The sequence below is a fragment of the Aulonocara stuartgranti genome (assembly GCF_965226115.1).
Source record: "Aulonocara stuartgranti genome assembly, chromosome: 14".
Classification (NCBI taxonomy): domain Eukaryota; kingdom Metazoa; phylum Chordata; class Actinopteri; order Cichliformes; family Cichlidae; genus Aulonocara; species Aulonocara stuartgranti.
Genome location: NC_138950.1, coordinates 20,107,673 through 20,133,854, shown reverse-complemented (window position 1 = coordinate 20,133,854; position 26,182 = coordinate 20,107,673). Strand labels below are relative to the sequence as shown.

The 26,182-nt window shown below is 42.4% G+C and overlaps 1 protein-coding gene across 1 annotated transcript; it reads left to right on the top strand.

The window, feature by feature from the left end:
* Positions 1-3,490: 3,490 nt before the first annotated feature.
* On the top strand, positions 3,491-25,252 carry cluha (clustered mitochondria (cluA/CLU1) homolog a). Its single transcript, XM_082503679.1, has 27 exons — positions 3,491-3,894; positions 10,253-10,446; positions 10,592-10,763; positions 11,696-11,839; positions 12,974-13,101; positions 13,190-13,344; positions 13,901-14,026; positions 15,315-15,462; positions 15,548-15,640; positions 15,732-16,166; positions 16,252-16,511; positions 16,612-17,036; positions 17,643-17,744; positions 17,950-18,050; positions 18,759-18,911; positions 19,001-19,063; positions 19,157-19,401; positions 19,485-19,569; positions 19,660-19,813; positions 19,915-20,054; positions 20,216-20,296; positions 20,387-20,512; positions 20,605-20,726; positions 20,819-20,912; positions 20,997-21,131; positions 21,244-21,317; positions 22,053-25,252. The coding sequence occupies exons 1-27, from the start codon at positions 3,771-3,773 to the stop codon at positions 22,177-22,179; spliced, it is 4,206 nt and encodes a 1,401-aa protein (XP_082359805.1). The 5' UTR covers positions 3,491-3,770; the 3' UTR covers positions 22,180-25,252.
* The last annotated feature ends 930 nt before the right edge of the window (positions 25,253-26,182 follow it).

Below are 26,182 nucleotides of genomic sequence, written 5' to 3'. Positions count from 1 at the left end.
ATACACAAACAATACACACATGCTTTCAATTGTGTAATTTAAGTGATCTAGTAGCTCTGCTTTGGAAGTTCAGTTAATGCTAGAAATGTGTTTTGGAGTTTGTACGTGTTTTGTCTCTAGGGGCCACCGCATATATTTATATATAAACATATATAAATAAAACCACTTGTTTTTACGTTAGTAATTCCTTTTGTGCATAATTTTATATTATTGTTAATAATAAATTAATTAAAGCAACAAAACAACCTGAAGAGCCGGTTCGGAGCCGAAAGAGCCGGCTCTTTTTAGTGAGCCGAACCGAAAGAGCCGGATCTCTAAAAAGAGCCGGAAATCCCATCACTACTATCCAGACCACCGACAGGTCCGGCATGCCACAGTGCTCTATCACGTGATGCATACTGCTCTGACGTGCTAACGTTCTGAGGTGAGTTACAGCGTGTTGCAAGTTTTGTGAGGTGCTTTCGTGATATTTAATGGATCGGATTACATTTTTTATTTTTCTCCGATATCCGATCCAGTAATTTAGGTCAGTATCGGACCGATACCGATACGTAATATCGGATCGGTCCATCTCTATGTCAAACTGTTAAAGTTCAGCGAAATCAACCTGAATTCACTTCTGTTTTATTGGTGAAGCACCAACAACAGGTGCCTCATGGCACCTTACTTTCATCAGCATTGACCTTTCAGCAGAAGAGATAAAATCCAATGAGTCCCTTTAATCCAGCACCTGAGGACAGATGGGAGATAAAAAAAACCCATTTATTTTAACGGAAACAAACCTGGTGGAGAGCGGCTATGTGCCTCGACCAGTTGACTAAGGGTAAAGTGAAAAGAAGGGGATGTAAACAAAAGAAGTATAACATTAAACACTGCGTAGGTTGGAGGGCTTAGAAACGTGTGGTAGGGGAGGCAGATTTACCTTCAGAGAGGTATCTGTCTGGAGAGATTAGAGGAGATGAGAAAGGTGCTCACTCCATCATGGGAGGTCCTCCAGTAGCATGGGGCTATGGTTATGTAATCCAGTTCAAACTACAAGAGTAATTAAAAGGTTTTGAAGTCTAATTTAAAAAGCAGAGAAACGCCTGTCTATTCAAACCAAACTGAGCTTGTAACTGCGGTTTAATAACTGACAATTCTTTGCAGAATTGTTATAATTCAGCCACATTGGAGAGTTTTCTAGCTTGAAAAACCTCCAATGCCTGTTTAAAGTTATGGCAAAGCATCTCAAACAGATCTAGCTCCAGACTTTAGAGTAGGCCACTTCAAAACCTTCATCATTTTGTTTTAAGCTATTCAGACGTGTACTGGCTGGTGTGTTTCAGATCATTTTCCTGCTAGATAACCCAAGTATGCTTCAGCTTCAGGGCACAAACTGATAGATGGACATTCTCCTTCAGGATTTAGGAGCAGAATTCATGGTTCTATTAATTATGGCAAGTCAATCAGGTGCTGAAGGAGCAAAGCTGACCTAGACCGTCAGACTACTACCACCACGTTTGACTGTTGGTATGGTGCTCTTTTTATGAAATGCTGTGTTAGTTTTACATCAGATTTAATGGACTCAAAGCTTCCAGAAAGTTCTGCTTTTGTCTCATCAGTCCACAGAGTATTTTCCCAAAAGTCTTAGTGATCATCAAGATGTTTTTTGGCAAATGCGAGATTAGCCTTTTTGTTCTTTTTGATCAGCAGTGGTTTTCTCCTTCGAACTCTCCCATGGATGCCATTTTTGCCTCTTTCATATTATTGAATCATGATCTCAGCCCTTAACTGAGGTCTGCAGTTTTTAGATGTTTTTCTGGGTTCTTCTATTACCTCCTGAATCAGTTGTTGGAGTGCTGTTGGAGTAACTTTGGTAGGTTGTCCACTCCTGGGAAGGTACACCATTGTTCCACGTTTATCCATTTGTGGATAATGGCTCTCATCATCAAGTTTGCTGGAATCCCAAAGCCTTAGAAAAGGCTTTGTAATGCCTTTCCAGATTGATTGATGTCAATGACTTTGGTTCTCAGCTGTTGTTTATTTAGATCATGGGATAATATGTTTTGAGACTATTTCGAGTCTTGATTCAACAGTTCTGACAATAATGAGTACAATGACTGGCTACCGACATTGAACTTATTTTTCCACAAAACTTAATCACAGCTAATTTATAATTTTTCTTTTTTGCATCAGGGCAGGAAGGTTTGTACAGCTTTTTAATTTTAACCCTTAAAAATTAAATATTCATTTGAAAACTGCATGTTATATTTACTTAAGCTATCTTTCTCTAATATTGAACTTTGTTTGATGACACATTTAAGTATGAAAAATATGCAAAAATAATGTAATCCACCAGTTTTACCCTCAGCATTCTAGTAGATGCGCCTACGGTATCAATTTGAAAATCTTAGATTACATCCTTCTCCATCCTTCCAGGCTGGAGAAACTGATCAGGAGGGCTAGCTCTGTGGTCGGCATGAAGCTGGACACTCTGGTGACAGTGGCAGAGAAAAGGACATTAAAGAAACTGATGGACATTATGGACAATGCTGGGCATCCTCTGCACACGGCCATAAACAACCAGAAGAGTCTGTTCAGTGACAGGTTGCTTCTCCCCAAGACAAGAACTAACAGACTTAAAAACTCCTTTGTCCCACACGCCATCAGACTGTTTAACTCCTCTCTGGAGGGGAGAGGGAGGGGAAACAGGAGGACAAAGGAGGGGGGAACAACTAAGCTGTAGTGCCTCTGCACCTCACTGTACAATACCTTGTGCAATACTTTTTGTAAATAGTCAACAGTGCAATAGACTCAATACTTGAAATGTGCAATTCACTTGTATTTTTATTTTTTATTCCTATTTATTCTATTTATCCCCTTTGTATATTTTATTTATATTTGTCTCTGTATTTATATATGTGTGTGTGTGTGTGTGTGTGTGTGTGTGTGTGTGTGTGTGTATATATATATATATATATATATATATATAACAGTTCTGTAACTGTAACTTTGGTCGTTGCTGTGCTTTTTTTGGAAGTCGAATTTCCCAGAGGAACCCACCCGAGGGATTAATAAAGTTCTATCTTATCTTATCTCTTATCTTATCTTCTTGAGTCACAAGATTTTCATAAAAGTTGACGTCTGACAGGTTTACAGCAGAGAGGTCAAACAAAAATTAGGAGAGGGTGAAATATTCGTTTTACAGCACCTAATCCAAATAACTATTAAAATTGTTATTTCAGCTATTGTTCTATTTTCTGACCATTTTGAGGGGATTTTGTGTGAAGGCTTTGCAAAGTACAGCCAATAAAAAATGTGGAAGAATGCCTCAAGATATAAAATGCTATGCACTTCCACATAAGAAGAAACACCGGGTCATTAATGTGATTAGGGTTTTAAATGCTCGTGTTTTCCCCTCTCCATCCATGTGTCCATGTTTTCTTTTAGTGCAAGACAAATGAAAAACTGGTGAGTGCGCAAGAATTGTCGCGTGTGGCTTTCCGTAGCGCCACGCGGAGCAGGTGGGGAGGTGCAACGCAAAGGCAAAGAGGTCAAGAGGAGGGGAGGAGAAAACCACGTGTGATCGGCACTATGTACAGCACTGTCCTTCCTCTGTAGACTTGTTTTTGTAAGCTTGTACCCCTCGTATGTCGCCAGCTAGCTCGTGACAGCCAGAGAAGAAGCTGTAGTTTGCCTTTGTTTATTTGCGTTTCATTTACAGAGACACACAAATATTCGAGCAAAGCTGCTGGGGGATTTCTGTCACAGAAACACACTGACTGCCGACCATGGTGAGCAAGACAGATGACATCCCGGCGTCAGTGCCTAACTGCAATCCGGCAGATCCCGCGGATGGAGCCCAGGATGGTAAAGGAGCAGGAAAGGCACCTCTAAAAGAGTCCTGTGGTTGTGGTAAGTCCGCTGCAGACACCACTGCTCTCATCGTGCATGCAGAATCAACATACATACAGCATGACTGAATGTCTGCTTTACTGAAGCTGTGCAGCATGCACCAAATGTGGTGACTTTCACCTCCATGCTGCGCTGTGTGACTTAAAGGTCCTCAGACCGAGCGTAGTGCTGCTGCTTTACCCCTCCATCTCTGGAAGTTTGAAGGTTCCACCTTGCACCCACCTGCTAACCAACTGTCCGGTGTTAATGCTTTTTTTCACTCGACTGGGACCGCTGCTATATTCACAGCTGGCTCGGACTTCTGCCTGACACTGCAAGCTGCTCAGGCTAACCTAAACACATTGGCCGGTAATGCTAGCATTATCTTTAGCGTGTCCCATTCAGCGTGAAGCTAGTTAGCGCTCCGGTTAGCTAGTTAGCTAACTAGCACACAGGCGCTCCTGTCGCTGTCAAAGCTGTCTCGTGCCTTAAAACCAAACGTGATCACGGGGAGCTATGGTTTTTCGAGTAAAGCACGGGGCGCCTGTGTAGCGCCTGTTTGTTCAGAGCACATAAAGCAGCAGTAGCTGCCGTAGCACAAACTCGCGCTGACGCACATGTTCGGTAACTGAAGGTCACCTTCAGTGGCGCTTCACACTGCTTACACGAACACGGGGGGGGGGGGTCGCGCACATGCCTTCATTTTTACTGGGGGTGGTATGTGTATCACACAGCTTGTGTAGCAGACATGTTCGTCGTTACCGAGCTATAGAAAAATACGCGTGAGGTGGCTGAATCGCGAGGTGGTCGGTGTTAGTCCTCTAACCGGCCCCATCTTCACCCCCCCGTCCTGATTAGGTCGAGCGTTCCTCCTCGACCGGGAAGCGGAAGCTGGTTATAGCCGATAAGTCATGATGGTGGTGTGCGCACGGTGAGGGGGAAGGTTACTCTAATAATACGCGAGCTGGTGAGTAAAAGCTGTCAGGTGAAGGTTGTTTGGGAGCAGCGGCGGAGTGCTGTGGGTGCAGGCGGGGTTAGATTTAATGCAAGGGCTGTCACCTGGTGAAGTTTGACTCCCACAGCTCTGAAGTTCATTGCAGCCTGCCCGGACCTTGAAATGTCTCATTGCACAGTATCTGATTCCTCCAGCTGTCCGGAGTGAACCTTTGTCGGTTCGATGATGAAGAGCTGTGGTTTTGTGTGTGTGTCACTCATTATAAAATCCCACATGGAACTGCATTTCAGACGTAAACAGTGTATTAAACCATAGTTTTGAGTCATTGGGAGGGATGGGATTAGAAATGAGTTGTGGTTTTTCAGCTTGATGTTAGAGAGGCAAGAAGCTGAGATGATTTTGACATGTGCGGAGGAAGAGGAATGGATGTTAAAGATTGAGCTGCCAGGCATCCTCTCGTGTAATTAAAGCTTTCCTATTTCCAGTCGTTTAGTGTTTATTGGAGCCTGGGTGTCACATGGGCTTCATGAACATAGCAGTACAGCTCCAAGCTTTCTCCCTTCTTGGGGAAGTTGTGTCAGCACATATCTGTACTGTTGGCAGCACGTGTTGCAGAGTAGCATCACAGCTGATGGCACATGGACTTTTAGTCCAGCTGTATTTTAAGCTTGTGATTTTCTTCTTTCCAGTATAACTGTAGCAGGTTCATATGTTTGTAGATGTTCTTGGAAAGCTATATCTGCTTCAGCCCCAGAAATCCAGCATTAACCAAGCAGTGTGACTTCACATGTCAGCACTTGAAGCATTTTTAATTTAAAATTACATTTTACATCCCAAACCACTCATGGACTAATCAAGAATCAATAGCAAATGTAATCACTGGGCAATGGTGACGAGGTTGATGCGTCTCAGTGAGTAGTTGTAACTAGACATACTAACAGCACGTGGCTGAGCAGACAGGTCGAGGTGAGGGTCACTCTGTGGCTTTAAGGAGCTTAATGCTCCTGTGGGTGGAAGAGTGCCCTTGCTAATCCCAGCAATCACTGACACCCTGCCTCGATTGCTCATCTCTCTTGGCATCTTCCACACCTCTGCTGTTTGTCTCGTTGTCTTTGTAGTTTGTGGCTCAGAGTTGAATGGATTTATTTATTTTTTGTCTCTACGGATATGTATATGTATAATTTCATTTAAAAAAAACAGACATTTATTGGAGCTATGGCAGAAATATGTCATTGTTTGCCGGAAGGATTTTGATTTCAGTGATCGTGTTATGGGTTGGACTCATGGATCCTGTTTGTGACTCAAGTTGCCCCCTCTCAAGCCTGCACCACAAAAAAAAGTCTCTAGCATCATTCAATGCTCGGGGAACAAATTACAACAACGGAGAATCTGCTGGCAGACTTTTAGATTTCAGTCTTTGTGTGGCCGTCCACCAGAAGGATGCCACCTTGTGGTCCATCAAACTCGATTACAGAGGGGCCTTGTGTGCTAGGTGGTGTTTTCGGTGTTGACAGGCTGGTTAATGTTGCCATGGTGATGGTGTCAAGGGCTGCGGAGTGGCTAGATGGCTGCTTGGCTGGCTTTATTGTTTATCAGCAGAAGTAGGCTAATGGAGTAAACAAGAGAGTGCAGTTCAGCACTGAGCTTTAAGTTTGAATCATTTTCAGTTTGATCTTCAGTTGTTTGTTAGTATTTGAATGTATCTAATAATTTTTTTTCTTTAAAAAAACAAAAAAAACAAATCAAAATCCTTGATCTTCATTCCTTACCGAGGACTTGGGCGTTGTACCAGTCTGAGCATTTGCTACAGTGCTTAATGGCCACTCCTATACATGGTTTTTAATCACTGCTTTTAATTATTTGACTCTGATTAGAGCGGCTTGATTGTTCCACTGAAACGTGCCTTTCAATTACTGGTCAAGTTAGCACTGTCTAATTAGATGTGATGATACTTAATGCCAAAAGAGAAATCACAGCATTTATTTTAGGTAAACAGATATGTTTAGAGGTTTATTATAAAGTAACACATCATTACACTGTAAAACTCATATTTTGTCATATATTTCTCCACAAATAGAGCACGAATTTACAGTTTAGCTGATGAAGTAATACTAAAAGAATTAGAAGTGTCTGATTTCAGCCAGTGAATGAGACATTTTATCATACTTGTATTAAATTAAGTAGTCATTCTCAAGGATTTCTGGCAGACTTTCTGATGTACACCCTGAGTGGAAAATTGACCCACTTCATTAGGTCCTTCTCCTGCATTTGGGAATCTATGCACTTATAACCAGGTAGTGCATCTCTATTTTCTACACTGAAGTAAAGCAGCATGCAACATTTCCTCTTCACTGTTTTAACATTGCTTCTCCCGCCTCCTTTTGCCTCATTACCTACTTTCTGATGAACTTTAATCCCTCTACTGTAGAGAATAGGTCTGTTTTGCAATGCTTTGTCCACTGGAAAACCTCATCATTAGTCTTATCACTTATAGTGCTTTGTACTGTTGGGTTTCTGTGATGATGAATCTGATATCTACAGACTTAATCTAGCCAATTGCACGCCAACTCCCCTCTTTGTTTCTTATGAATTAATCAAAACGAAATGATCAGAGACAGCCGTTAATGTCTGTAGATCTTCTTTTGGTTAATGAAACATTAGAAAATCTGTAAAGTGCCTCTTATCACAGTCTCTCAGCTTCAGGATCCAGAGATAACCTCTTCAAGTGACTTGTTTTGTATCACTAACCATTCATTACCTGAAGATATTTAATTAAATTAAATTTAAAATGAGGCCGCAAATCAAATTTTAAGAAGCTGGACTTAAGAAGTGCAGTATTGGCCTAATACTTCGTGTTATTTCCTTCCTATCTGGTCTGTAATATTTCAGAAGTTAGTCATCATCATGTCACTTGTGTGAGCCAAAATAGAGCTCAACTCGGAGATGAAATGTTTCTGCATTCTTTCATTCATTTTCATTCATTTTCATTCTTTCCGACATTGTTGGCCCGCATGCTCACTCGCCCTGAAGCAGTTATGTTTGTTATTCAGAGCGTGGCCTGTTGTTCCTCTCCCATGCGCTTCTTCCACCTCTCCCCCACCGTCTCACTGCGTTCATTCCCCACCCGGGGTCGCGGTCCAGGTCCAGCCCCTCCCCTCCCTCTGGCCCCTTCTCTCCGAGTAACCCTGACATCGCGTTACCCTTGACAGGCAGCAAGGACGCGCTGGCTGGCAGCAGTTGTAGGTCAGTGAGAGAAAACATTTGCCTGATGTCCTTGCAGTGGGCCCCTGTTCCTTTGAATTAATTTAGCTCATTTTTATTCATGTCATTTTCCTCTCACCTTAACTGTTACTCAAGAAAATAATATCCATCCGTCGTCTGTATAATGAGAGGAGCTGTCAGACTTTTCTCAGCTGGCCTATTTTACAGAGAATTTACAGAGAATAATTTTGGTGGCTCTGATTTCTATAAAAAGGTAAAGCAACTGCTGGATTATTTGTCACAGTGCTGGTATAAGCAGATATCCATGTAAGTGACCCATAATTCCCTCTCGTGAATGGTGAAATCCTCCCTCAAGGCCTCCTGGCTGAGTTCCCTGCAGTGTTGCAACGGTGTAGGTTTCAGCAGGTCACTGCTGGAAACCAAGCGTTTTCTTTTCTAGACGAAGCTGGTTACTTATTGTCAAATTTCAGATAAATCATTAGTGACTCAAGTCAGTTATGATTGTCAGCATGGTCTTTTCAGTACTGTTGATGTTTGAATAAAAAGAGAGATCTGAGTGTTGAGAAAGATCCCTCACGCTAATCCTCTAGTCTTTGTCGACTTCAGGGAAGCAAAACCACAGCATTGTCATGGTATAGCTGAGCTTTGTTGGCTTTGCTCAACCGTAAATAAATATTTTATAAGGATATCGGTAAGATCATCTGGGCCTGGAGGATTGCCTTCCTTATTTGTGACCTGGCTGCTTATGTGGAAGAAAAGTGAGTTAGTGTTGACATGATGGCTGAGTCACTGATGGCAGCCAAAGAGGTGCATTGTCTAAATTATGCTGTAAACAAATAAATTATAGCATAAACACAGTGTTACCCAGCAAATGGCCTCGAGGCTTTGACAGGAACGCTCCTGTATGTGGTGCAGTTGACACAATAACTACATAGTGTGGTGGTTAACGCATTCACTTGACAAGTGAAGGGTCACTGTTTTAATTCCAGCTGGAATTCGGATGCGAAGGGCCACAGTGTTGAACCCTTGTGACAAGGTAGGACCCAGCAGTAGCTTTATTATTATTATTATTATTATTATTATTGATGTGGAAGAAAGGGCAAATACACGTCTTTGTTTCATTTGAATATACTTATCCAGTTTACACAGTTTAGCATCACCAGACAGCTGTAGTACCATATGTCTGTAACTACATATAAATTCCTGTGTCATGCTGTTTGGCAAGGTGAGCTCACTTGGAGAGTGCATAACAATTGTCCCTTTGTCCTTTCAGTGTTAGCAGAATTAGCCTGTAGTGTAGTCTGTGGTGGCATTTTAGCATGTTAGCTTGATTGAGATTGTTACTGGAACAAAACAATAACCAGAAAGGCTAGATTATGTTTTAGTGATTTTTTTTTTTTTTTTTTTTTTTTTTCAGAAGGTTGAGTTATTAAGTCAAACTTCTTCACTTGAAATGTTGACTTATGATGGAAAATATTTTTCCCCCTTTCATTAGTGGAAACAAGACTCTAACAGTTCTGAAACCGAGACAGTGCTTCTGTCCAGCCTCCTCATGACTATTGAAAAGATTGGAACTGGTTTTTATAAGTTCCCAAACAGGAAAAACACAGTTTTCAATTACTCATAAGAAATTCAAAGGAAGAATGTGCTAATACTCAGTGTGCTTACGGCTGCATTTTGTCACCAGTACGCCAAATGTCACTTTTTGGGTTACAACATTTATTTTACAATATTTTCTAATTAAGATCACACTTGTATTAAAGTGGAAAATTCAGAAAGCGATGATCAACTTTTTTTTTTGTTCTTTTTTTTGTAAATGGTTTATCCAACTAACAATTGAGTTCAATTCAATTTTTTTTTTCTATAACAACAGTAGTTGCTTTGAGGACATTTATATTTTAAGGGGCATAATACAGACACAACACCAACAATCAGGCAAAGCCCTGTGAGCAAGCACTTGGTGACAGTGGGAAAGAAAAACTCCATTTGAACAGGAAGAAACCTCCAGCAGAATCAGCCTCAGGGAGGGGCAGACGCAGGTTGAGGGTGAGAGGAGAACAACAAGTTAATAAATTGTCGTTTCTGACAAAGGGAGTTGGTTGTGTTATTTTAAATAAAGCCTTAAGTAGTTGAATATTTTATTAGTAGATATGTCTTGTGACTTAACATAAAGCTTGATCTATGCACTTTTTTTCATTAAAGGGCACAGTGCAGATACAGCCATGGTAAATGGTGACAGGGCTCATGAGCATACGGAGGAGACGGACTCAAAGCAGGATGGGAATGGCGAGGCAGACGGAGGGGAGGAGTCTAACGAACAGGAAGTGATAGTGATCCAGGACACAGGCTTCACTGTAAAGATCCAGGCTCCGGGGACAGAGCCATTTGACCTGCAGGTGAGGATAAGCTGCAGTTCTTTAAGAAAACTACAGGACTTTCAAGTCATGTCTGTGATGATGTAGTTTGTAACATGAACTAAATGTTGCTGCTCCTCCTCATTTCTGTGTCACTTCATTTCTTTAATTTCTTCCCCAACATCAGGTCTCCCCCCAGGAGATGGTGCAGGAAATCCACCAGGTTTTGATGGACCGTGAGGACACCTGCCACCGCACCTGCTTCTCTCTGCAGCTGGATGGAAATGTGCTGGACAACTTTGCCGAGCTCAAGTCTATCGAGGGTCTGCAGGAGGGATCGGTGCTCAAAGTGGTGGAAGGTAAGATTCTGAAGCACCAGGGCTTGTCGTGCAAAGTTTGGACGGACTTCCTGAGAGCTGTTGTCCATTTACTTAGAAGGGCACTACATTCATGGCTATCTGTTTAAGAGAGAATCATGATGACCAGGCACTTTGGTGGGAAGGAAAAACTAACAGGAAGAAACCTCCAGGAGAACCAGGTGGAACTCACAGTATTGGCAGGTGCAGCCTGATCCTGAAACCGTTTTATATACAAATATGTTGGTTGTCATGTTGCGGCATTATACACGTGGGTCTGCTAAGGGTTCGACTTATGTAATGGAAAAGGTGTTTCTAAAATCGGTAATCGCATTCAATTCTAATCATCATATCCATCCATACATACATATTGTCACACTTGTCAGGGGTCCGGCTAAATACAAGACGTTAACATAAAGCTAGCGTTAAATGACCCAGAGTGACGCTCAGGCCAATGTTTGAGTTTTGCAGTTAACAAAAGTAGAGATGAACATGCTCCTATTAGTGTTTAAACTCAGCCTCAAAAGCCAAACTGAAGTATTCCCCGTCAGTGACGCTGTATCTGAGGAATATGTTTCAGAGTGTGTCTGTTACCTATGCTGAAGCAGTGCAAAAATAGTCGACTTGATGATAATGTACAGAACTGGCTGGCAGGAGGCTACTTGTGTGATCTTTGCAGACACAAGTGAAATTCTTCTGTGGGGTGTGTTCTGGGCTGGTATTCCTTAAGTTATTGGAAAAGACACTTGTGCTGATATGAGCGAAAATGCTCTTGTGTTAACCACTTAATTTGGGGGACAAATTGATTTGTTGCTTAAAAACCAAAAAGTTGTGAGTAATGCAAAATTTTGAGTAGCCTCCAGCACTCATAATAGTTCAGTATACATGTTGCTTAGTTGGGTTTTAAACCACACTGTTTGTTTTGTTTCCCTCAGAGCCCTACACGGTGCGTGAAGCTCGAATCCATGTGCGTCACATCAGAGACCTGCTGAAGAGTCTGGACCCTTCTGACGCTTACAACGGAGTAGACTGCAACTCTCTCTCTTTCCTGAGCATCTTCACTGATGGAGATCTTGGAGGTATGACACTAAGGATCAACAGTTTCTTTAAAGACTGTGATTCCTGCTTACAGAGCTGGACCTTGTGTAGTTTAGTTGGACTTTGAGCACATTTGAGACAAACTCTGTTAAATTATTGATAAACCTTGTATTACACTGTTTTGAAGCGTGTGAGCGTAACAAAGAGCACGCGAGCTGAAATGCCCGTTTCTGAGATGGAATAAAATATGGAGACAAAATGAAGTTGAGGGCAGACCAGCAAGTTGGTGCACGGGTTAAAATCACACAAGGCAAACACGTTTACCATGAATATGACCTAAAACTCTTTTCAATCCTATCACCTTGCTGGTTTTCTGTCATTCAGACAAGTTGGGTTTATTTTTCTGGGAGCCTTAATGAAAGAGACACTCTCTTGCGAAGTATTTGCACTGAGAGACAGACACGCGGTTTTCTTCTCTCAGTGATGGATTTTAAAACCTACTTTGCAGTCGGGAGATAAATGAATGACTGTTGTTGGCATTAGGAGGTTTCCCCCCTGCTTCTCAGTGAAATCGCCTTTTAAACTGCTTGTATATTATTCATACGTAAGAGCTGAGGATTAAATTGTTTCAGGGGATTTTTAAGAAGGGAGTAAAATGTTTCCCAGCTCTGGAATTTTCACCATGCACTGCTGCAGCCTTTGCAGTAATCGAACAGCATGCAGCTTAGAAATGAAAAGCAGAAAATCTAAGACTCCCTTCTCAGTCAATGTGTTTGTTCAGACATGTCAAACTTGATCTTAAGTGGGTTGGACGAGTGAAAGTTCCCTTTCTCTCAGTCTAAAGAAGTTTTACTACACATTTAATCTCAAAGATGTGAGGAAAGGGTTAGGGTTTTCTGCATAATGAAGAAATGCTGCTGCAGTAAATGAAAGAAACCTGTCAGCGTGACAGAAAAAGTTCCCGTAGCCGTCCATTGGGATTGAGTCTTTGCCGAGCCGATTCTGAACCCTGAGCCTTATGTTTTACACCCTTGTGTTAAGCGATCAACAGATGGTTTTAAGAGTGACTGAATAAGGTTTATGTGTTCACATTAGTCCTGTGTGTGTGCATGCATGCTGTTTTATTCAATAGAAATCCACCAATTTTCCTTTCTTGCTTCTTCCTTTGCTTATAGAAACTGGAAAGCGGAAGAAAAAGGGCAGCGAGATGGAGCAGATAGACTGCACCCCTCCAGAGCACATCCTGCCCGGTAGTAAAGAGCGCCCCCTTGTGCCCCTCCAGCCACAGAATAAGGACTGGAAGGTGAGGAAGGCATTTAGGGACTTAAACGGGGGAAGTAAGTTTGGCTTTTAAACTTGAGATTCATCCTCTTATTTTACGTGCTCCACAGCCCATGCAGTGCCTGAAGGTCTTGACCATGAGCGGGTGGAACCCTCCACCTGGAAACAGGAAGATGCACGGCGACCTCATGTACCTGTACATTGTGACTGTGGAGGAGCGCCATGTCAGCGTCACTGCCTCAACACGCGGCTTCTACCTCAACCAGTCAGTTGATGTTTGGGCCTGGTGTCTCCTTACAAGCTCTGTGTTCTTACTGCAGCTGACTCTCTGCCGTTAAAGTGCAGTTTAAGCATTTGGCAGCACCGTTTCTGCAGCGTGTATTTATAATTCAAGATGCCATTAGGTGAAGACATTTGGCAGCAGTTAGTCTGCAATTAGGTGATGTAAGAAGCGATGCTGTGAGTCAGCTCATTATAGTTGGCACATTTTCTCCTGTAGTGTTTTTCCTTAAAATAGAACAGGAAATGTTGATGCAGTTTGTTTAGGTGGACAGCCTGGAAACATGTTGCATTGTTAGGATGAAGATTATTTTTTTTCTTTTTTTATGTTTTCTTTTTTTTTCCCCTTCCAGCTGTTTTCTCAGTCATAAGCTTGCTTTCATGTATTAGTGCTTTGTAGTGTGGCGGGGATATTTAACAGCAAGTTTGTTTCTTTTTCGTATTTTTATATAGATGCTTTTTCTCCATTTAGCAGGCTGCAGATGATGAACTCGGCTATATTAGTGTGAACCATGATGATAATGTGCTTGTGTGCTTTTCAGGTCTACTACCTACACCTTCAACCCCAAACCAGCTAATCCCAGCTTCTTGAGCCACTCTCTAGTTGAGCTGCTGAGCCAGATCAGCCCTGCCTTCAAGAAGAACTTCACCGCCCTGCAAAAGAAAAGGTGAAAACATTTCATTCTTTTACTTACCGTATTTTCCGGACTACAAAGCGCACCCGGATATTAGCCGCACAAGCTAAGATCAGGGAAAAATCCTGTTTTCTACATACATTAGCCGCACCTGACTAAAAGCTGCAGGTGTTTCAATGTTGACTTATCATATGTAAGAGAATATGCACAAAGGGAATTGTCAGGAAAGAGATGGCTGTTTGGAGACACACCCCTTTTATTAATATTTTGAAAAACAAGTTATGGGTACATATTTGCATAACTTTTTAGGTATATGTACAAGTAGCGGTAATTACAAGTACGAAACATGTACTGTGCTTCATAAATGAGTAACAAATGTAGTACATAACAGTAACCTACAGCACACCAGAAAAATAGATTCGGACTATCTTCTAGGCTCAGGTGCAGTGACACGGCTTTAACAAGAAGAAAAGTCAGTCATTCACCACCATCTTCCTGCGCACTAAAACCACCAAAGTCCTCTTCTCCAGTGTCGGATACAAACAGGCTCAGGATGGCTTCATCATTCACTCTCCGCTTCTTTCCTTCGTTGTCACTTTCAAAACCAAAGAAATCCTCGTTGTCAGTGTCAGAGTCGAACACCCTCAGAAGGGCCGTGACGGTGTCCTCCTCTCCATCATGCAGCAGTCCAGCCCTTCGATATCCGTTGGTGATCATGGATGTTTTCACACTTTTCCACACTGTCAGATTCCACTGGTGGAGTTGGGCATAACATTGTACGGCACTACGTTGCCTGGCGGACGGACATGTGACCAACATACCACTCTTGAACCCCGATACTATGTGTCTGATCACATACGCTTCCGCCAGGCAACGTAGTGCCGTACAACAGCGGAACAAACAAAACAAATCCTCTTACGAGATCACAAAAATCATGGACAATCCATAGAAAAGCCGCAGGGTTCAAAGCTTGTGCAAAAGTAGCGGCTTATAGCCCGACAATTACGGTAATTTGTTGTTCTCACTTGCCTTGATGCTGATTGTGAGCTGTTTTCTTTTTTTCTTTTTTTTTTTTTGTCCCCTCCAAAGGAACAAAAGTCATTTTTTTGACCTCTACTTACTTTGCACTTTTGTTCTTTCACATTCGGGGACAGCAGTTGAATATCTTATAACAAATGAGTCTTTGCAAATAAAAGTTGTATATCAAGACTATGATTTTCATCAGTTATTAGTTTTAGGACCCTCTCACAGCAAGCGAAAAATGATATTTGCAGCTAAATTATGAACCATGGAAATTATGGTTTCTCTTTTACTGCTGCAGAGTCCAGAGACACCCGTTTGAGAGGATAGCCACGCCTTTCCAAGTATACAGCTGGACTGCTCCGCAAGTAGACCATGCAATGGACTGTGTTCGAGCTGAGGACGCATACACCTCCCGCCTGGGTTATGAGGAGCACATCCCTGGACAGGTCAAGGCGCTGAATCCAGCAGCAGATCATCAAGAGGAATGATTTCAAGTTTTTTCCAATATTAATTTTCTTGTTGTGCATCTAGACCAGAGATTGGAACGAAGAGCTGCAGACTACCAGAGAGCTGCCCCGGAAGAACCTGCCTGAGCGGCTGCTAAGGGAGAGGGCTATATTCAAGGTTTAAAGTCTTACTTTCTGCAGCTCTTTAATTAGCCACCTTGTTGCTTATGCTGATGCTAATTTAATGTGAAACCTTTTACTTTCTGCAGGTCCACAGTGACTTTGCGGCAGCTGCCACTCGAGGTGCCATGGCTGTAATTGATGGCAACGTAATGGCCATCAACCCTGGTGAAGAAACTCGGATGCAGATGTTCATCTGGAACAACATCTTTTTCAGTCTGGGCTTCGATGTGCGGGACCACTATCGTGAGCTGGGGGGCGATGCGGCCGCCCACGCAGCACCCACCAATGACTTGAACGGAGTACGAGCTTACAGCGGGGTGGATGTGGAAGGTCTTTACACTCTGGGAACTGTAGTGGTGGACTACAGAGGCTACCGTGTCACCGCCCAGTCCATCATCCCAGGTATCCTGGAGCGTGAGCAGGAGCAGAGCGTCATCTACGGCTCCATTGACTTTGGGAAGACTGTTGTGTCTCACGGCAAATACCTGGAACTGCTGGAAAAGACCAGTAGGCCACTAAAGGTAAGAAGCGTGACTGTGTGACAATAATAAAGCTGACTCGTGTCTACATACAGATACTGTGTATGTTTTGTACGTTAAATTTTAGATCCAGCGGCACAGCGTGCTGAATGAGAAGAATGACACGGTGGAGCTGTGCTCCTCTGTCGAATGCAAAGGCATCATCGGGAATGATGGCAGACACTATATTCTCGACCTCCTTCGCACCTTCCCCCCTGACCTCAACTTCCTGCCTGTGGATGGAGTGGAGCTGTCTCCAGAGTGCCAGCGTCTAGGCTTCCCCCGCCAGCACCGCCATCGCCTGGCCTGTCTACGCCAAGAGCTCATCGAAGCCTTTGTTGAGCACAGGTTTGTGTTGTTGTTGTGCAGCAATAATGAGCTGTTTTCTAGAAACCTGTGCTGATTATATAGAAGTGACGTTGCTACTTTTTCTTGTCTTCCTCTTCAGATATCTCCTGTTCATGAAGATGGCAGCGTTACAGCTGATGCAGCATAAAGCCAACAGGGACTCTATCAAGACTGACACACCCGCCATCACAGAAACCTCAGAAACACTCGCAGAGAGCAAAGCCGACACGACCCAGACAGACACAGCACAGACCAATGCCACAGTTTCCTCTAAAGCAACAGACATCTCCACAGATAGCACTAGCCAGACAGACAATGCTTCCACTGCTGCCTCACAAACAGGAACTGACAGCGAAGAGAACTCCTCGAAGCCCACAACAAACGGGCCTGTAGACCCCACAGCCACCCAGAACGGGGAATGCAAGGGCCCATTGGAGGGTAAGGAGCTTGAGGAAAGTATTCCAGGATTAGCTCAGGCCAAAGAGCTAGCGGAGACCTTAGTTGCCGAAGATGGATCTAGTATTGGTACGTTTAGAAACACCGCCGCGCCCACCCCCCCCAAAAATTGGGGCCAGGACAATACAGAGAGAGCTACTCTGGTGGATAACGGCTTAGAAAAAAGAAATGGATCAATAGAACTCTAAAATTACTGGATCATAGTGTTTTCTTTCCACCTGAGTAGCTGTCCCCGTTCAGTCCTCAGCCTGCAGCAGGGAATAGTGCGCCCCCCCCCCCCCCGAAACAACCTATTCCCAGCCTGTGATCCCTTTGCAGCAGGATTTGACCCAATAACTCCATAATCGGGTGCTGTGTTGATTAATCCAAAGGTGTTTTGAAATGCAGAAATAACCTTGTGGTGCGTGATTTGTGTAATCTGTGTGAGCCAATCATAGAGCGAGGGTTTGTGGTCCTGATCGAATGGTGGTGGGTGCTCTGCTGAGACCAGGGTGAAATAAACTGGACTGCTGTTGTGTATTGATGTGTGAACAGATAGTTTGAGGTGAAAGAACAGTTCAGATCAGAACTGATCTTTACACATTTTGACATGACCTGTCTGACGTAATCACCTTTAACATTTCTGTATTTTTTTTTTTTTTTTTTTTTTGTGTCTTTGGTCCCAAACACAAACAGACCCCAAAAGCCGTGAAGTGGTCCTGAATGCCTGTAAGGCAGTGGGCTCCATCAGCGACACAGCTTTCGATATCCGCTTCAACCCTGATATCTTCTCCCCAGGTAACATGATGATTCCTATTATATGGGTTATTAGAAACAAATAGCTGGGAAGTCAGAAATGATCTTTTCCATGAACATTGTGTGAAGCTTTTAAGTTTTGGAAGTGGAAAACTAGAGTTGTGGCGACACTACCACATTTGATTCCCGATTACTTCAAAAGTGAATACAACAAAAAGCAATGATTGTGTTTGTGGTGTTGAACCAGGAGTACGGTTCCCTGAAGAGAGCGCAGACGACATCCAGAAGCAGAAGCAGCTACTCAAAGACGCAGCTGCCTTCCTGGTTTCCTGTCAGGTCCCAACACTGGTCAGTGACGCTTCTGCTCCCAAACATCCAGCTGAGTTGTCTTGGTGTGTGAAGAGTGTGGATTCAAATAGTTTTTGCCTTTTATTATAAGGACATCACGATCATGTTAAACTCCCCGATGAAGGCTTGTGTGTGGCTAAGGAAATGAAGGCCCAGGTAGTGTCTAACATGAAATGATTAAAGCATAATGTGTTCTGCTTAAACTATTCACCAACTCTGTTTTTGCTTTTCCGGTGTATAAAACCTTTGCAGCTGGGAGACTCTTATAGAGAGAGTCAAATTTAAGTTTTAATTGTAAACTACTTGGGGGGAAAAAATTAAATTTCACGACTGCAGGGATCAGATTAGTAGGACCTCCTATATTTAGCTGCCATAGAAGATGTCACCACCTCGCACTACCCCAAAAGACTGCAAAACATCATCAGGACTGCTCTCAGTCCTGGTCATTGTATGAACTGTTACCCTTTGTCTGATGATAATTCAGAGCATGCGTTCAGATATGCTACTTCTGTTTTTGTGGAAATTTAAAGCATATTTATGGTATTTTATTAGTAGTTTTCTGCACTTAACTGTTTTTATATTGGACTTGTGCGCCTAATTTCATTGTTACAATGATAAGTCTGTTCGGTAAATGCTTGCACATCAAATTATCACGTAGGGTTGTCTGTGTCTGAGTTTAAAGCCATGTTTGTGTGTTTTCATAACCAGGTGAAGGACTGTTTGGACCACAGCGCTCTGCCCATGGATGGAGCCTCACTAACGGAGGCTTTGCACCAGAGAGGCATCAATGTTCGCTATTTGGGCACAGTCCTGGAGTTTATGGAGAAGACTCCTGCCAAAGCCCAGCTGGAGCACATCTATGTGAGTCTGATTCCTCAAATCTGACCAATAGAATCAGCACACAGTTTAAATTTAAAAAAATAAATAAAATTCTTCTTGTTTTTTTTTAGAGAATAGGAATAACTGAGCTGATCACCAGATGTGCAAAACATATATTCAAGACGTACCTCCAGGTTAGTTAAATTTAATGGTGCAACATTTTCTGCTCTCTTTTAAAGACATCAACGAGCTGTTGTTTATTTTCATCTGTGCTTTTTTTCCTGCAGGGTGTAGAGCTGTCTGCACTCTCTGCTGCTGTGAGCCATTTCCTAAACTGCTTCCTGAGCTCCTTCCCAGACGCCGTTGCCCACCTGCCTCCCGATGAACTGGTGTCACGCCGCAAAAACCGCAAACGTCGCAACAGGGTCCCCGGCGGTGGCGACAACACGGCGTGGGCCAGCCTGACACCGAGTGAACTGTGGAAGAACATTGCCTCTGAGGCCCAGAGCTATTATCACTTTACCCTACAGTGGTAAGGACCCCACCTGTTAAACTCAAACAAATGTAGAGACTTTGTATGTATTTCTAAATAAAACCTATTTACTCATTGCACAGTGAAAGTGTCGACCAAGTTGTGGAGAAATTCGGCCTCCAGAAAATCACTCTGCTCAGAGAAATTTCAGTCAAAACTGGCATACAGGTAACTCATTTACAATGTAGTGACTGCACCCTCACTTTACCGAATGGTCATCACATCCTTTCTTAGACTTGTGTTTTATTTGACTTTTAGATCCTGATAAAGGAGTATAACTTCGACAGCCGCCATAAGCCTGCCTTCACAGAAGAGGACATCCTGAACATTTTCCCTGTGGTGAAACATGTAAACCCCAAAGCCACAGATGCCTTCCACTTCTTCCAGAGTGGGCAGGCCAAAGTGCAGCAAGGTGACGTTTGCATGCTGTGTAAAAAAAAAAGTTTTTTCAGAGCATTAACCCTTCTTCCTTTTGTACTAATATATCTAAATTAATCATTATACTGCCCTCAGGTTTCTTGAAGGAAGGATGTGAGCTGATCAACGAGGCTCTTAATCTCTTCAACAACGTGTACGGAGCCATGCACGTAGAGATCTGCTCCTGCCTGCGCCTGCTGGCGCGCCTTAATTACATCCTGGGAGATCACCCTGAGGTAGGCACAGATGTGCAATGCTTCCTTTTTTTTTATATATATATATATATATATATATATATATATATATATATATATATGCTGATTTTTTTTGTGGTGCTGAATGGCTCTTTTTGGGTTTTTTTTTTGTTTGTTTGTTTTTTATATTTATTTACCTGCAGGCTCTCAGCAATCAGCAAAAGGCTGTTCTGATGAGTGAAAGAGTCCTTGGCATCGAGCATCCCAACACAATTCAAGAATATGTAAGCTACCAGATGGAGGAGGAACTCATGTTTGTCATGTTGACCATGTTTAATATCCTTCTAAACTTGTTTGTTCCTTTCATTTGTCAGATGCACTTGGCCCTGTACTGCTTTGCCAACAACCAGCTTTCGACTGCCCTGAAGCTTCTGTACCGCGCTCGTTACCTCATGTTGTTGATTTGTGGGGAGGACCACCCTGAGATGGCTCTGCTGGACGTGAGTGCAGACTTCGCCTGCTGGCTTTAACGTTATTTCTCATAAGGTGGGGAAAAAGCAAAATTATTGAACTTTGTTCCTGACTTCCTCAGAGTAACATCGGGCTGGTGCTGCATGGAGTCATGGAGTACGATTTATCTCTGAGATTCCTGGAGAACGCTTTGACCATCAACACAAAGTACCATGGACCTCGGTCCCTCAAAGTAGCCCTCAGGTGGGTAGATTGATTTATTCATTCATATGCATTAGAATAAAAGTAGTAATGGCATGATGGTTTGTATTATAACTGCCTTATTGTTTTTCCAGTCATCATTTGGTTGCAAGAGTTTATGAGAGCAAGGCTGAGTTCCGCTCTGCACTGCAGCACGAGAAGGAGGGTTACACCATTTATAAGAACCAGGTATGCTCCACAGCAGTTCATACACTTTAACTTTACCAGTTGTGATGAAGCAGTTTTTTTCTAATGTTTTTTTCCTCCTGTCAGATGGGCGAGGCCCATGAGAAGACCAAGGAGAGTTCTGAGTATCTGAAGTATCTCACGCAGCAGGCTGTAGCTCTGCAGAGAACCATGAATGAGATCTACAAAAATGGCTCTAACGCCAGCATTATGCCCCTTAAGGTAAATGTTCCAAGTCATTTTGTTTTTTTGTGCTTCCAGCTGATTATGTTCAAATGTTCAGTGCTGATGGCTTTTTTTCGTTCCCCCCTTTCCCCCCCCTCTGATTTTCTAGTTCACTGCACCCAGCATGGCCACCATCCTGGACCAGCTCAACATCATCAATGGCATCATCTTTATACCTCTCAGGTAGACACATAAAGGAGCATTACTGCTCTTTGTTGCTTGTATATGGGTTGGTAATCTCACAACATGCAGGAAGTCAGTGGCTTCCTCACACATTAAACTGTGGAACTGAATAAATGGGGAAATTATTTGGTTATTAGCGTAACCCTGGTTCTCCGAGAGTGTTAAGATTGCATTTCCAATCTTTGCTTTAGTTAGGATTTTATAGAAATTTCACTCTTTTGGGTCACTATACTCACTCCCTATATTTGAATTAATCCTTCCCAGAAAATGGCCATTAGAGTACTGTGCAAAAGTCTTGAGCTACCCCTGATTGCTTTGTATTTTGCTTCCAGGGTGTCACACTTTCTAGTATTATTTTTAAAGTAGTCTTGAGCCATAGTTCTCCAATTTTTCCACAAATGCTTTGACTTAGGATAATAAAGTGTTAAACTACACAGGCTGTGTGGATGTATGTGTGCCTATACAACCATAAATCCTGCAGACAGAAATCTGTGTGCCTGTTCTGATATTGGACCACATCCTTTCTAGTAAATAATGACTTATAATTTAATTTCGTTCCACCTCATGTAAACATGTGATGCAAATGACAATAAAGCTCCTTGAATCCTTGAGATGAAGGTGTGGTTAGTGTGTAGCTCTGGGAGCATGTCTGTGACATGAATGGGGATAATTATAGGCTCAGGATTTCTTCTATCTTAGGGAGTTGTGTGTTGATTTTTCTTCTCTTTTTTTCAGCCCAAAGGATCTGGAGAACCTGAAGGCAGAGGTGCAGAGGCGGCAGCAGCTGCAGGAGCTGGGAAAGAGCGAGGAGCCTGCTGAGGACCGCTCACTGGAATTGGAAGACAAAATTCCCATCGATTAATATTGAGTAGTGGCCAACACAGCTATTTTCTGCTATGGGAGAGAAAGACGGGCTGTGATGGATGAGTCACAAAGCCTGTGGACCCGAAAGCAGAGCAGTCTAAATCAACATAAATAAATGAGAAAAATATAAATAAATAAAAAAGAGGGAGGGGAGGGGTCAGGGTAGTCCAGACACAGACTGATGAACTGTAGGAGAAAGGAATACTGAGCAGGAATTTCCTACAAAGTAGGGATAGAGGGGAGGAGAAAGTACAAACCATGTAAAACCACAGTACCGTGCAATCTGAAAATCCCGAGAACCTGGTGATGAAGCCCTAGAGCGTGTTGGCTGTGTTAGAATTACGATGAATATGAAACGAGGGTTTCAGCCGGGGGCGGGAGACCAAGAATGACCATGACATTTTATACCAGAGCCTTATCCACTCTACCATAATCCCCCCCACACACAAGCCATTCTTCTTCTCAGCTCAAACTTTCCACAGCACTGTTGGCCCAGGACCATATTCTGCCCCCGTCATTGCCTAAAGAGCCTCGAAGATCCTCGGGCAAGTAGCCACCGGCTCGTGGTGGATCCTACCCTGTCCTTGAACTCAGGGGTACTTTCTATTGTGCACTAAGACCAGAAAAGACCAGTTACTAAATTTGCCATTTTTCAAGTGGGGCTTCTGAATGTAAACTTCCCTTGTTAGTGGCTCATTGAGCCGCCTTGCAGCGAGCACCCATCATTCACACGTGTCCTCAATAATGAACTAATTTGATCTGTCATTTGTACTTGAGACATCCCGGGAGGGTGCATGCTGTATCCTCTGGTTCCCGTTTCTCCAGCGCAGTCACAAATTAGCGAGCTCACAACTAATCATTTAGGTTGATTTTATTTTTATTTTTTTAATTTCTTTTTATGGATTATTTTTGTAAAAGTGCACAGGGGGGGGTAAGAAGGAATTTTATTGCCTGTTCATCATCAGTTAATTTAAAGCCATGTCTGTTTTATAGAAAATGTATAGAAATGGAAAAACGATGTATAAATCTCTATTAGACAAGTACTTGATTGATGTGTATGGGAAACAGATTTGAACAAAAAGAAAACGTCCACCTTAAGCAGTAGATTTATCTCTATATATATAGTTAGCTGTGTTCAAATATCTATTTTTGCACAGTGAAAGAATATGTGCATGTGTGTTTGTGTGTTTGACAGTGTGCGTCTTTGTGTAGTCTGACATCAAATCTGTTGGCCGGGGCTTTCCTCGCATAGTTTGAATAGAGGCTGAGAAAACATTGGCTTTCCAAATCTTTAATAATTCTGCACACGGTAAACTGGGTTCTTTTCTGGGCCCCAAAAATCCGCTGATATACTGAAATTGGTACTGAAATTAACCGCATCGCTTCTCGACATCGGCAGTGATGACAGACTTATCGTTGCTGGTTGTTTATTTTTATTTTTCTTCTCGTTATGTGATTTGTTATTTTCTTCATGTGTAACGGAGCCGAATCCCAGACAGGAGCGAGCAGTAAGCAGTTTTAGTTAACTTTCTTGTGCTGTGTCTCGACAGGTACACGGCGTCACCAAAATTAGGAGAGGGGGGCGTGGGGGGGAAAGGAAGGGCTGCCTCAGTGATGTACCAAAAAAGACTGATAAAGGCTTGTTTTTGCTGTAAACTTAATGTTTTCCCTCTCATGGAAAGATGTGAGTGATTAAAGCAATAGAGCGATGATGCATTTTTTTTAAAAAACATTTTTACTTGTTGGAAGTTTGCCTTCTTACTGTACTGGAAGAATGATGTATACAAAACGATGAAAGATGAGTTCTTCACACCAGGAGATGAGGTCACTACAGTGATTTCCAGATTGCTCCTGAACCAACAACAGCTGAGCATGTGCCTGTTCTCTATCCTGAATGGAAACCAGCAGGATGCTGGCTTTAAAAAACAAAACAAAAGCTGACATAAGCCTTGTGATTATGTCTTCTGGTTTTCTTGTATTATTATTTTCTTCCCCACCTACTCTCCAAGTGGCATTCAGCAGTAATACAGACAGTGTCCATAAGGTGGCACTCTAACATTCTTCTGTATGTGAAGGACAAACGTTTGACCTACATGACAGGAAATGTCACGGTGCAAGTTCAGATATACACATGCTGTATTTGATTTAGAAAAGTATGCTCATGGACTTTAGAAACATACATCTCTTCTAGCATAGCCAGATGTACTGGAAATGCATTAAACTGCATTACTGTAAACGTTACATGAGATTCTGATTAATTTTAAAATACCAATAAGTTTTTACATTTAGCAAGGATGTGACAACTTTAATTTTTAGCACATTTGTAGTTCTACCTGCTGTTAAACGTGTTGTAAAATGTTTGCAGCAGAACATTTAATGATCTGACGCTACGATAGTTTATGAAACTCCCTGAGAGACAGGAAAATGTCTACAGAGATGCTCTGCTGCCCTTTCAACACTTAGCTTTTTGCTTTAGTTGGAGACATCAGTCTGACTCTGCTGTAGGTTCTTTCCTGAATGCTGTAGATGTTTATTTGAGGTTATCTCCAGAAGAGGGGGGGCAAAGTGTAATAATATAAAACTATGAAGTGTATTCATTCACACATATTTTGCAGAACTTTGCATTTTTTGTTTTACATTCAAATTGCAAAGCAGGTCATGAAGAATGAATGTTTACTTAAAGGACAAATACTCAAAGATTAAACACTGAACTTGCTCATATGGGCTCTGTGCAAAGTAGCTTTTTAAAGTTAAAAAGAGCTCATACTATCTTATAAAAAAAATAAGAGTGCTGTGAAAAGAAGAAAAAGGCAAATATCTATCCTAAAATATGCATTTCACTGCTCCTGGTCATACTGCAATACTGTCTTTGTGTGGCTGTTTGAGGGTTTTGTGTTCTCTCGCTGATGAAATCTCTTCTCCACAAAGACTTCTTAAGCCTAGTGTTTGAGTCTGCTTCCCCTGATGGTGTGTGGTATTTGTGTGTGTTGCTCTTTACAAAATCTAATTATTTTTTGGTCTGAGTATGCTTTTATATTAAAAATGGATTAAAATAAAACTAGTGAAAGATCTGTTCGGATTTTTTATCAACTTTTTTATATGTTTTTAATTTGTTTTATAACAAGTAGCCAGTGCAGATGTGAAAAAGTTTTCAAGGACTCGACGCAGTCCCATGGAAACACTAAGTACACCTAATGTATACATAGCTCTTTAGTGTGCTCACCCCAGTATTTCAATTAGGTTGAGGTCTGGACTTTGACTAGATCATTGCAACACCTTGATTCTTTTCTCTTGTTGCATGACACCAAGTGACGCTTCAGCTGTCATACAGATGGCCTCGCATTTGACTCTACAGACTACTTAGGTATTCAGAGAACTTCACGGCCAATTCAGTGACTGCAAGGTGCCCAGGTCCTGTAGCTCTGAAAAAAGCCCAAGTCATCAAACCACCACCGGCATGCTTGTTGAACTCATATGAGATGTTTGTGCTAAGTTGTGCTTGTCTTGTCTGTCCAAAGGACGTTCCCAAAGTTTTGTGGGTGTTCAGATGCAGCTTTGCAAAACTAAGGCATGTTGCCATCGTCTTTTTTAGAAAGAAGTCTTTCTTCTGGCAGCACAACACACACTTGTTCAGTCGTTTCTTAATTATGCACGAACTGCATTAACTTTCACATCTAACTTGCGAACTGACTTGCGAACAGCTCAGACTCTTGAGGCCCATAGAGTCTGAGCTGTAGCTCTTGGGTTCTTGATTTTTCTTTGAAGGCTCTAAGGTCTAACCTTGGAGTGAGTTTGCTGGGACCTCCACTACTGAGAAGATTTTGGCATTGTGTTAAAACACTACCAATACTTATGCCTTTATAGAGATGCTCAGTTAATCAAGTGCATTTGATTAGCAGCATCTGGCAGTGGCTACTTACTCCCGTTCATACGAAAGGAATACTCAATACTTAGCTTTGACAGAACTGCATGTATGGTCCTGTGGGGAAAAACCCTTTGTT

Excerpts from the sequence above, each read along its gene's own strand:
- cluha (XM_082503679.1), top strand. The coding sequence starts at position 3,771 with ATGGTGAGCAAGACAGATGACATCCCGGCGTCAGTGCCTAACTGCAAT. Across the intron at positions 20,913-20,996 it reads ACACCATTTATAAGAACCAG|ATGGGCGAGGCCCATGAGAA; the intron begins GTATGCTCCACA and ends TCCTCCTGTCAG. Across the intron at positions 21,132-21,243 it reads CCAGCATTATGCCCCTTAAG|TTCACTGCACCCAGCATGGC; the intron begins GTAAATGTTCCA and ends CTGATTTTCTAG.